We start from the raw sequence: 12,897 nt of genomic DNA on the forward strand, positions 1-12,897 counted from the left end.
GTTGCAGAGCACCAGGGAAGGGATGCCTATTTAAATGGGATAAAAACTGAATAACTATATAACAATAATATGTTATATACTTAATGCTATAAGCATGCAACCGCACGGATGAGGTTGAGGTCCACCCTCATAGTCAGCAGCCTTTTCACCTTGGGTGGGATTCCTCCATGTCAGACACAATCCGACCTCAGTATTTAAAGTGACCTCTGTGCTTCCGTGTTAGGATTGCATTGTCAAGTAAAACAAAACATACGGTAAGTGCATGTGGGCCTAAACCTAGGTTGGCTATTTTAGCATTACTATTTATTGAATTTGCATATTCTTTCAAGGATTTTCAAGGATGGACCCTGCAGATAGACCCTACAGATGGACCGCCAGACGCCCTTACCACGACGTTCCCCTGCTCCTGTATTTAAGGATTTATCCTTCTTAAGTTCTTAAAAGGACGCCTCCAGTAATGTCAACAATACTATTCACGCATGGAATGTCATGCCCGCCCACACACACACACACACAATTGCACAGACGTGTTATTTCAAGAGCTAATGACTTAGGAAGTTAAAACTCTTCCACTCGTGTTTCATGGTGAGAAGAACACAACCATCGTAAAGGTTTTCTGCTAGGACGGACGCTTGGCGTTCTTCTGTGTTTGCTCCATGTGTTTGTTTGGGTTCATCAGGTGTGCATGGAAGCAGTTGTAACCTATCTGTTTCGACACATGGAAAAGGAAAGGCTTATTGTCTCGGAAAGGCAGCAGAACGGGTCCGGTGGCATGTCCTACCTCGCGGGAGTACAGTTGCTTAGCCCCTCTGTTTACCACATTTACATACGAGCGTGGATTTTAATCACGGCCCACAGTGACTCACATACCAGTTTAGGAGCTTGCAGGAGACATTGTACTATTTAAAGAGAGACACTGAAGTCCCAAATAAACATTGGATTTAGATGAACGTTGACTTGCTCGTCGGGGTACGACAGCTTTTATATTTAAATGGATACATATCTTTTGCAGAGACGCTTAATGATCTATCTATAAGTGAGTTGGTACAAATACAGACATAGGCCTGAGCCATATAGTCAAAATACTATCAAGAAAGACAGGTTGACCCAATATGGGAGACACTCATAAGACACAGTTTCAGAATGTGTGTTGTGGCTGATGCGGCCTTGGGGTATTTAGACAAGCGTTCTTTGCACACATGGAACTATTCAGAACAATGACGCCCATTTAGTGTGGATTCAGAAAGCCCCTTGTCCAGAGAGTGAAGGAAATGACCGACACAACACGAAGACAACTCCCATATTTAAAAAAAAAAAAAAAAACGAGAAGAGAAGAGACTATTCCGGATATGCCAAGACGATTTTGAATTTAAAGAGATACTGCTTTGCCTACTCATGAACAGAGAGACCTGACTCCATCTTGGTAAAGGAAACGATGTGAAGTGTGTTACTGCATCTTGAAGTGATTAAGGCCAGATTCCATCACCTCCTCGCTCTTGTTCTCTCGTGTACTTTTGACACACCACAAATGTTATCTTTCTGGTGCGTATGGTTCAATAAAGAGATGGTGGAATCCGTTTGATACTTGTACTGATAGAACGGGCAGGTCATACATACACATACGCCGTGCTCAACTCTAGCTCCTACCAACGTAACTGTCCATGATGTCACTGTGCAGCGCAGTTGTTTGAATCATTTCAACATATATTGTTTTAGTAACACAAAACAAAACGTTTCAGTGATCACAGAGTAGTACCGGCCAAGGGAAGTTCTTGCGCTGTGTTCCATTTGAATACAACACGATTGCACAGCGCTGGGGCCATACCCCGACAGATGGACGGAGAGTACTCAGTGACTCATGAATGCATGAATGCATGAATGCATGACTACAGTACCACCTACCCTCCTCCCCTTCCTACTTCCTCAGGCTCCAGCCTCTTCAAACATCCACACATACCAGGTAGTCAACATAAACCAGCCTTGGTTGCTGGTCCACCTGCCGCCAACACACTTTGACATAAGTCCACAGACACACAATCTTTTGATTCATTAACGATGATTAGTATAATTTGTGTTGTAATCACACACACTCAAATATTGCATCCACACATATGACTCACACAATACAAAAAAATACCCCCTCAGAGGCAGTTGGCGAGCACACGCGCAGACACACACCCACATGTACACACACAAAAACACGCACGCACACACATACGTACACGTACACACACGTACACACAAAAACACACACGCACAAGATGAGCATGACTGACCGCCTCTATCAGGCATCGAGCCCGCTTGCTTTATCGGTAGGATTACATCACCCACAGTCATGAACACTCCACCCATCCAACAGATTGTGTTTCAAGAACACTGGGCACAAAACCTGGGGGGGGGCCCGGCCATGTGGCCCCTACTGCCACAAGCTCTGTCTGCCAAAATAACTCAGCAGATTCAAATACAGTAAGTATAGAATTTCATTATAGACTGATCGGGTATTATTGGACGCTGTAAATAATCAAGTCCGATTTTTGGTATCAACGACATTAAGCGAGTTGTGGAAAGGATAAATATATATATATATATATATATATATATATATATATATATAGGGAACATACACAAATTATGTTTCATGACTTTCATTTATATCCATGTTGTGTTATTGGTGTCACTGAAAGACATGGATTTACAAAATTATTAAATATATGAAGTTCAGAAAATCTAAAGATCCATTGTATACGCATGCACTGTAACATGTTCAAATAGTCTATATTACGTTTTCCCTTAATATAAATGGCATTAACTTCATTTTGATGACTATTATTTATTATGTTTATTATCCAGATTGTTAGCCTATTGATTAGGACGCAGATGCCAGCTGATAGCGTAGGGATACATCGTGATGTGAAGGTGTGAGTGGGAAGATGAGGAGGACACGATCATAAGCATGATAGCATGAATAGATATTGAGTTAGACATTTAGACATTCTAGTCCTCTTTTGAAGCTGGGATTGATTGCATGATGATCACCAACGGTTTTTTTTTTTTCCAGAATTGAACCATCAAAATCTTTTGACAAAATACAAAGAGCCAGGTGGAAAATGTCAAACCGCTTGCTTGTGCATGCTTGTAAAAGTGAAACGTCAAAAGTTTTAATTGGAAGTTATTTTACCTGCTTCAGGTACAACATAGCAGGGGCTCAACTCGTAGTCGTTAACACCCTGATTCTCTTACGCCCTGATACTCGTAGGCCTACAGACACTTTAGAGTGTTATACAACCCTGATGCATGTGAGCCAATATAGATAATTTTACCATACATACGATAAGTCAACACTACCAGCCAACGTTGTTTAAGTCCTTATTTGCAAGGCATAGCGCACAGCATTGCACTGCATGAACCATGCTCGTCCCCGTATCTCTCTAGTTTCCGACTGTATCCTTATTAAAGCTGATACAGTGAATAATAACCACTCACATAATATAGCGTTTGGCTCGCCGAGCCGCAACCGAGCGCACGCTGTCGGCCTCCTCCCGCGTCCCACATTACGAAAGGCGTTACAAGAAATCGTCAAGAAAAAAAATCGAACCAACTTACCCTTATAATAATCAGCTCAGGCAAAGTCAGTCCCGCAATGAAAAAATCCTATTACGACGCTTTTCCGAGGCAGGCGCGTTAGATGTTGATTTGTCACATCATTCTGACAAGGAACCAGAAAATAACGTGCTACAGTTTTAGACGTTGAACCAAGCACCGACCGTTCTGGTGTCAATGGACTGAATGGTTTTAAATCGCCACAATCCAGGATCGAGCCTAATTCGCTACGGTCCGGTTTCCATTCCTCCACCTATGGACAGAACATTCCCACACTCCATGGATCCACCGGGTAAGTTTTCCTCTGCCGGTTGTAGCGAATTCAGTTTCACTAAAGCGAGAGCCCCGCCCTTGACTGGAAAATGCAGCTAAAGCAAGCCTGTCAAGTCAGCCCAGCCAATCACAACCGGCAGGGAGTAGCCGCTTCTCACACGCAGCTACCCGGCGGAGAGGTGAGCCGGTGTGACTAAGCAATATCCCAAATTCGGGGGTTTCTAGTGTCTTGCGAGGGTGGAAGTCAGAGGATATTGGATGTGTGAGAAGTAATTTTGAAAAATTGCTTTTACACCTGATATCTCCTTTGGGGATATTACATTCACAGATAGATTAGTTTTATCTCTGCAGACCACACGCCCACAAGGGATGCATCACAAAATCATGTCATGTAATTTCGAACTAAAGTCTTTAGAGTTAATTTTGGTTAGGTATCGAGAGTGATAGAGCGATCCATTTATCTTTTCCATTAAGCCAGAAAACGCGTAGTCATATGCGAACCACAGCACACGAGTCTAACGTGTCATCCTGAATAGGTCTACTTGCTTAGGTCAAGATTTTACTGGCTTTTTCAGTGACGATTAAACCTACCTACACAGGTTATCAGTGTCCAGTCAGTATTGTGATTATTAAGTGTGCCAAGTAATTAAGTGATTGGCCTATATAGGCTACACATGAAAAAAACATTTAATATCTCTTGATTCTACAATGTAGCAATTTAATCTGTTTATATTATTTTATATACATTTTATGTACTCCATTCTTGCTATTTCTGGGTAGCATCTTCATATTTGAATACACTTATTGTATTGTGAGGCACTTTGGATAAAAACGTCAGCTAAATATATGACCTAATGTAACACACCAATGCTTATAATGCAGCAGGCAGCAGTAGGGGAAACATTGTGTACAACAGCCTGCCATACTAATCATTAAGAACAAGAGAGTGTCACGTCATATGGGGAATTGACATTGACATTTAAACTCAGCCCTGGGTAAAATTCCTGAAAATAGCATTTTGGTGTGCGTTGCATTCCCTTACACTCTCATCATTGTGTTTTGAAATTCCTTCCATACTTGCCCTGCTGGGATTTTCCAGTCATGTCTTCATCATTACTCACACAGTGGTCACAGAGGTGTCGCTTAGTAACCGCTTAACAGCCTGAGACTTAAGCCACAACATGACCCTATGGAGGCCGCCTTTACATTTCCCTGGGTTTCGCTTTGTTTTTACATTTTAAACAAGGCGAGTTTTAAAATGGTTTGCTTATTCCAATAAGCAAACATGCGTCACATAAAAATTTCATGTTGTAAACATAAAACATAAAATGCATACCATAAAACATACACCGTTTTATGTTATGCAGTACCAATACCCATACCCAATACCCATACTTCTCATTCAACAATACTACTATGATAATAATTTATGATATATAATTCTATATATATTATACATAATAATTGAATAATAATAATATTTAATAGAAGGGCAGCTCTTTGTCTGGCCAAAATGAGGTCCAAAAAGTGCTCAAGGAGTTCAAGGGCCCGACGAGGTGAAACGGAAGTACTCCACTCTTCATCACGCTTCTTTTCCACTTGAATGAAACGGCGTGGCGTTTCAAGACTCTTTCCACCGGCGAGCGTTCAGAGAGACGGATGGCGAGCAGCCTGCCCCCTCTGGGAGCCTTCAGACAGACACAGAGAGAGATGGATGTGGGGCTGTGGAGGGCTTTCACTGTGACGCCAAGCGGCGCCATTCAGGTCATCTCTCCCAGAGGAGGTTGCCAGGCAAAAAGAGATCCCTCTGTACATTCTGGTTTCCTATTGGCCGCAAATCCCCCAGAGTTCAGTCATACAGCTGGCAGCTGTACTCTGTGGTATGGTTCAATTGTGGCACCAGTAATTCAGGATTTTTTATTTATTTTTACCATAAAGAAACAATAACTTGCCTTAGTGGGATAGGAAAGCTGGGTGCACTGGGGGTGGTACTTTATGCAAGTTGTCATGAAGGGGAACTTCTAGCTGGGGCAGATTTAATTAATGTCTAATGGAGAAAACAGGCAGCACATTGGTTCATAATGGCCCCCTTGTATTGAACAGCAGTGCGAGCATGTGACCATCTCAGGAGATACAATGTGCTCTTCACATTGAACTCGGAGCCAGCATATTGCGTGTAGGGGCAGTAGCACACACAGTAACAAGCAGGCAGGCGCACACACACACACACACACACACACACACACACACACACACACACACATCCACGCACACACCTAACATACAGCCAACATGTGCATCTGTTAGTGAGTCAATTCCCTGTACACATGACAGATTTATAAGAGCAGGGATTTTCTTAGCATGTTCTCAGGGGCAAGGAAACCAGCCACAAAAGGTATAAAACTAACACATTTCTTGTTAACACACAATTGAATGAGGGAATTAATCCTAGCCAATTGTCTGTATGATTAATATATAACACTTGCATCTACCGGCGCGATAAGGCAAATAACAACAGCACCAATACAACAATACAATACACCGAAAGCATGAAAGAAATACTTAGAAGCAAATAGTTTAACTATATACGCAGTGATATCAACGTTCGTTTCACTATAGTTAGGCGATGTGACGCACAATGAGGGGCTTATTAGGAAGAGCGGTAATTAATGGCGGACTCTTCCCTAGGGCTTGAGGAAGGAGGAAATAGAAGGAGAGGTGAAGCCGGGGCCCACGGAGCAATTATACTAAATGACACCAGACCTGCACGGGCTCTCCAGTACCCCCCTGAAGGCCCATCAATCACATCCAGATAAAAGGGTCAACGGAGAAGGGGGAGATGTTTAACCGAAAAAAGAACATGGCGAGATGACCCATAAACTGTTTCCCTTTTTAACCTCAACCAATCAGAGACATGACTGGATGAACGACTGAAATGGGAAAGAGGAGTTAGAGGACGTAACTGCCTACTCACAGGTGACACGTAGATTACTCATGAAAACAAAGTTGGAATAATAACAACTTTGAAATTGTGAGTGTCATTTGGTTGACTGACTCACTGGTGGTGTAGATACAAAGAGCTTCAGATTAGAGATACTATCAGGCCTATTCAAAGATATTTTATATTTAGATACATGCATAGGAGGGGTGGGGGAGGGTATCTTGCTTAAGGATGTCTACAGATAGACTGCCTAGATCGGGATCAAAACCCGAAACCTTCCAGCTGGGAGACAAACACCCTATCCATTATCTTGCCGTGGTGTAATAATGACTCAAAATGCATGTGACATGTATTTTGAATGTGCTTTTCTAAATGAGGAAATCACTGGCAAACGCCATTCGTCTTGTGCTTTAAGCGAAGCAAAGGCGATGAGGAGGAGGATGTGCTCACACTGTGTTTCACAGACTGCGTATTTCTGTTTGGTGATGAGAACTGTAACAAGTTGCCGTCAGCCTCCCCTTCACTCCCCCTCATGAGTCGACTACCAGGTCCTGGCTGAGATCTAGGGAGAACTGTGGTGTGAGATTCGACAAGGGGAGTCCCAGTTCAGAGTTCCCGTTTATGATGTTCATTTCAGCTAGCTTCTTGTTGGGATTTCATAAAAACAAAAAGCAACACAGATCTCTGGGATCTGTGTTGGCATTCTGTGCAAACCCTGAATAGAGACAACAGATGTTGCACTTCAGCTGTGTTTACTCAGAGCAGGAAGATAGTGGTGGATTCTGAGATTGACCGAAAACCATACCGCAAAAACAGCTGTTGTTTTTCTTGTAAAATGCATAACGTATAGAATGACTAACCTTAATGATTACAAGTGTAGATAAAAAGGCATATTTTGAAATGTCTCTTGCACACTCACATGCACGCGGATGCACATGAATGAATACACTACATACACACACGTGTGAACATACACCCAAAGTGCCATTGTCTACAATTTGCACAATAATTACATGCACACGGCTTGCTGAATGATATTGTAACTCTCTTCACAGCTTCTAAACACACTTTCACTGATTGAGTTATGAATAGAAAGTAGACATTTGTATATAAGAAACATTTCTGGGGTTGACCGCAATGGTGAAAGGAAATAAAAACATTTTGACTAGTAGCCTACAGCTCAAATTATGACAAAATAAGTGTTTAATTTTGTTGGCATTGGTCACTTGACTACACAATAACCAGGTTTTTAAGCATGAATTCAATGTTTTGGGTTAGTAACAACATGTATTGCAGACATGCAATAGAGTTGTGATTTACACACACACACACACACACACACACACACACACACACACACACACACACACACACACACACACACACACACACTCAATTCAATTCAGTTTATTTAAAAAGGGGACAGTGCAAATTAATAAAACACATGATCATACATGGGTTCAATGTTAAATGAAAATACAATTAAACAAGATAAAAAACAACAACAACATAAACAGGACGGAACCCCACAGCACAAAACAGGGCAAACAGAACAAACAGAACTGACTAATTAAGGTAAAGCATCAGAGAACAAACAGAACTGACTAACTAAGGTAAAGCATCACAGAACAAACAGAACTGACTAATTAAGGTAAAGCATCACAGAACAAACAGAACTGACTAACTAAGGTAAAACAACAGAACACAATACAAAGCACCAGTGAACAAAAATAAATTAACTAATACATAGTGTGTTGACCACATTCACAACAAATTATTTTAGTATATTAGACATTTATATGTATTGATCATCCATTGTCTTAACTGCTTAGTAAACGATTTGTATGTGTTTAGTTCCCTGATATGTTGTGGGATTGAATTCCATTCCTTTGCACTTTTGACGGACCAGGCTGACTGACTAAAAGTGCTTTTTTTTTTTTTTGTATTGTGATTCAAGTGGCTTTAATGTGCACAAATTGGCATGCGACCCACTCACACATGCACACACACATACACACACACTGACAAACAAAGGAACTGCAAATAAATTAATATCGAGGAAAGTACCGGTGTAAAATTGTGTCAAATCAAGCATTTGTCTTCCAGCGTGCTCACAACATGGCACTTGTTAATATAACACACATTGATAGTAAACCTTCGACATGTTTCAAAGTGTTACTGGAATGTGGACCTCTTTTTTTTTTCAAACGCAGAAGCATATCCAAACAAGCAAACAAGTCTAGTATAGCTTTTATGCATAGCTTTAAATAGTTCCGGGGAATCATCTCCAGTGTAGGCGTACTGCCCATGTGTGTAGCGTAGACACAAATCGACAGCCAAGCTCAGCAGTGGTGGATTGTATGAGGTTTGCAGGGGTGTACATTGTATTGGTACATAGTGGGTTTTTACCATGTGTACCTTCTATTATTTTAACCTATATACAGTGTAGGAATAGTCAATGATGTAATGGAAACAGCATAGAAGAAGGATGTTTTTGACTTACTGGGGGGAAAACATTATAAAAGGTCTGCAATTGACCTGGATTTACTGGAGTATGACTCGGTGAGATAATAATAGGGCTGTGTTTGCTGCCCAAACCTCTCAATGCAAATGTATGCATCTCTCGATAGCATTTAACTCTATTGAAGTCACTAAACTCATTGTTAGATGTTTGTTCTCTGTTCTCCGAGAACAAGAGGCAAAAGAGCTATTTGACTTCTGACTACACTACCGTCCCTGTGAGTGGCCAAGATGTTTTGAAAACAAGTCTATGTTTAGCCTATACTTAAAAATATATTGTATGTCATGTATTTCTAAGTGTTCTTCCAAGCAATACAACAGCACATGATATTCAAATATAAACCAGTAGCACTGTTTATAACCGGTGGGCCTATATGAGTCTGTCACTGCACTGGGTGCATGGAGCGTGGCAGAGAACCAGGCCTGCTTAGGCACAATGCCCACTGCCTGGGGCCAAGTGGCACTGTCCACCTCCTTGGAAGTGCCAGCAACACCATTGCTATGTATAATGTTTTAATTTATTACTATAAATAACAATGCATTTTCACACTATAAAAATAGGGCCTATTATAAACCAGGTGCAAATACATCAGGATGCAAGTTGAATAACCACTAAACATGTATTTATTTGCTATTTTGTCTTAATTGTACATTTTCGAAGATTAATACATTGGTAACTATAAAATATAACTATAAAAATATATATATGTTGAATAGGAAACGACCTAATTTAATAAAAGACATATGATGAACCTCTCTATCGCTCAGCAAAAATAATAAAGCGGTCCCTTTAAGAAGAGAGCATAAATATACTTCCTGTCTCCCTCAAAACATTTGCTTGTTCACTAGCTCAAAACTGTAGACCTAACCATATTTTACTGCCACTAAATGCACTTCGTTGGGTGTGACTCGCATAGGCTGGTGGCATGAGAAGCATTTAAGATCTTGTTACCATTTCACAACATTGTAAAAGCACCCAGCGTGGTGCTTTGTGCGCAGCGGAGGGTATCTTTATATCATTTGCTAGGTCTCTAATCAGTAATCACAGACACTTAGCCTGCAGAAAAACAACAACTGTAGAGTGGCAGATAAGAATGACAATTCAAAACGATTTACGTAAAAGTGCGATTTAAAAAAAACTTGACCCAGCCATCGAACCAGGGTCATGGAAGGGAGAAAGAGGAGGATGCTGTCAGCAGCATCTTCACCTAAGCGAACCGACACTAAAACTAATATACAAGTGCCTTCATCGCACCTAAACTCCATTCCGTGCTACAATAACGAAGCCACGTCCCAAAAGGAGCGGAGTTGTTATTTCAAAGGTGATCGAAACGAATCAAGACTTGGAGAGAACTTTTTCAACCAGCCTTGCATTGCTTTGGCCAAAGCCCTCCTCGGAAAGGTACCTCGGTTCTCTCTGCGCTGCTCATCAAGTGTGGGTGAATGTCGTGTTCATAACTGAATAATGCAAACACTTGAGTGAGTGGTTAAGGACATGAAGTACCTATTTGAAATGCATATTATAAGCCATATGTTGAATCCTCCCTCTGTCAACACTACAATAACACAGTAAAGCAACAATTAATGCCTATACTAATTGCCGAAAAAATACATTGTCCATTTATTCTGCTTGCCTCTGTCTGATGGTTTTCGAACGGTGTCATTTCCTGGGGTCCCCTACGTTTGAGCACATCCAGTGTTGTTCTGTTACCAGGTGTTGGTGCGGCGGTGTGCAGATGGCAGCGAGTTACGTGGGAGGGTGGTGGAAACCGAGGCGTACCTCGGGGGCGACGATAAAGCCTCTCATTCCGCAGGCGGGAAGCGCACAGAGAGGAACGCGGCCATGTACATGAAGCCAGGCACAATCTATGTGTATTCCATCTACGGCATGTACCTCTGCATGAACGTATCCAGTCAAGGTAACACGCACAAGCAGCACTTCCCTTGGAGGTAGAGGCATTGTAAATGCTAAGGAGAACACATTTTAACTCGCTGCCCACACACTCACACCGTTCCAGTGGGAGTTGTTCTTTTTCTCCTCGCCTCATTAATAATGCATTCCTCGCGTTGTGTAGCCGCATTCACCTTCATGTGCGGCCACCTGCCTGTGATTATGACGCAGAAAGAAAAGTGTCTTAAGTGGTTTGGTGTGTTTTTAAACCTTCCAGTGTTTGGGACCAACGTGGTCTTCGACATACTTCTGGCATTTATGGGATTCTGGCGACTGGCTACCAGGAAGGAGACAGAGCGGAGCCCTACTGACTGACATACATTGTGTGTGTGTGTGTGTGTGTGTGTGTTGTGGTGTATGTATCTGTGTGTGTGTGTTGTGATGTATCTGTGTGTGTTGTTATGTATGTGTTGTGATGTGATGTATCTGTGTGTGTGTGTGTGTGTTTGTGTGTTGTGGTGTATGTATCTATATGTGTGTGTGTGTGGTTCCAGGGGAGGGCGCCGCGGTGCTCCTGCGTTCCCTGGAGCCCCTGCAGGGTCAGCCGGTCATGAGGCAGCTGCGGGCGCGGGCCAGACGCGCGGCCGCGTCCGCCCGGCCCCTGAAGGAGAAGGAGCTGTGCAACGGCCCCGCCAAGCTGTGCCAGGCCCTGGACATACCCCGCCTCTTCGACCGCCGGGACCTGGCCCGGGACCCGGACGTGTGGCTGGAGACGGAGGGCGACGACCCGGGTGCCACGGGTTCTCCGGTCAAACTACCCAGGGTAGAGGGGGAGAAGGCTGGGGTTAGGGGGGTGGTGGTGGTGGTGACGGCGTCCCGTGTCGGGATAGAGTCCCACGGGGAGTGGGCGAAGAAACCGTTACGCTTTTACCTCCTGGGGAACCAGTGTGTGAGCGTGGTGGACCGCGAGGCGGAGAGACGCTCTCTCGATGGGGGCTATAATGACTGATTTAGGTTAGGGGGTGGGGGTGGGTGAAAGACAATCAGCATGGTTTCCCTCTACACGTTACGAAGGCAAGCTGTGGGCGTGATTGGTTTGCCGCCTGTTCACCGTAATGGATTGTGCAGTCGGATGTGCCACGTGGTTTGGAACTTTGTGTATTTTCTCCCGGGAGAAATACATCATTTTGTAGCACTTGGGAGGGTGCAAAGAGATTGCTTATATTTGAGTTATATTTTTGAGTTATTTGTATACAAATCAATCCTGACACATCTGAACTGTTGTCTATAAGAGAAATTCTAAGACAAATATTCAAATGTTCTGTATGTACATATCAATATGCAGAGATATAAAAATACAATGTCTAAAATTGTATGTGGTCATTGTGTTAATAGAAAACCTCCTTCAGAAAAGCGTTCCTTTTTAAATTTTGTTTTTCTAATCTGTTTTTGCGCTTGCATTTGTTTTGTTAACAAATTTATGTCACAGATGTTTGAACGGACTCACTGCTCCCAAACACTGGAACGTTGTGTTTGATGTGGAGCTTCGCTCTTCCTCTTCTTACCCCCACCTCCCGGGAACGCTCCGGGATGGCAGCTTCAGAGGCCCAGGAATGATCTTCACAGAGAGGGCCCCTGTGGAGTTATTTTTTTTTACAACTAAACACTAAAA

The 12,897-nt window shown here is 42.6% G+C and overlaps 2 protein-coding genes across 2 annotated transcripts in view; one reads left to right on the forward strand and one right to left on the reverse strand.

The window, feature by feature from the left end:
* Window positions 1-3,888, reverse strand: part of rhbdf1a (rhomboid 5 homolog 1a) — a 33,840-nt gene extending 29,952 nt beyond the window's left edge. The window contains 1 exon segment of the mRNA XM_084488481.1: window positions 3,604-3,888. The gene's annotated coding sequence lies outside the window, so the exon portion shown is untranslated.
* Window positions 3,889-10,201: 6,313 nt separating this feature from the next.
* Window positions 10,202-12,283, forward strand: mpg (N-methylpurine DNA glycosylase). The gene is made up of 3 exons (XM_084488209.1): window positions 10,202-10,736; window positions 11,049-11,253; window positions 11,780-12,283. Exons 1-3 carry the CDS (start codon window positions 10,500-10,502, stop codon window positions 12,232-12,234), a joined length of 897 nt encoding a protein of 298 aa, XP_084344335.1. The 5' UTR covers window positions 10,202-10,499; the 3' UTR covers window positions 12,235-12,283.
* Window positions 12,284-12,897: the final 614 nt, after the last annotated feature.

The sequence above is a fragment of the Micromesistius poutassou genome (genome assembly GCF_964030765.1).
Source record: "Micromesistius poutassou genome assembly, chromosome: 1".
In the NCBI taxonomy this organism is placed as follows: domain Eukaryota; kingdom Metazoa; phylum Chordata; class Actinopteri; order Gadiformes; family Gadidae; genus Micromesistius; species Micromesistius poutassou.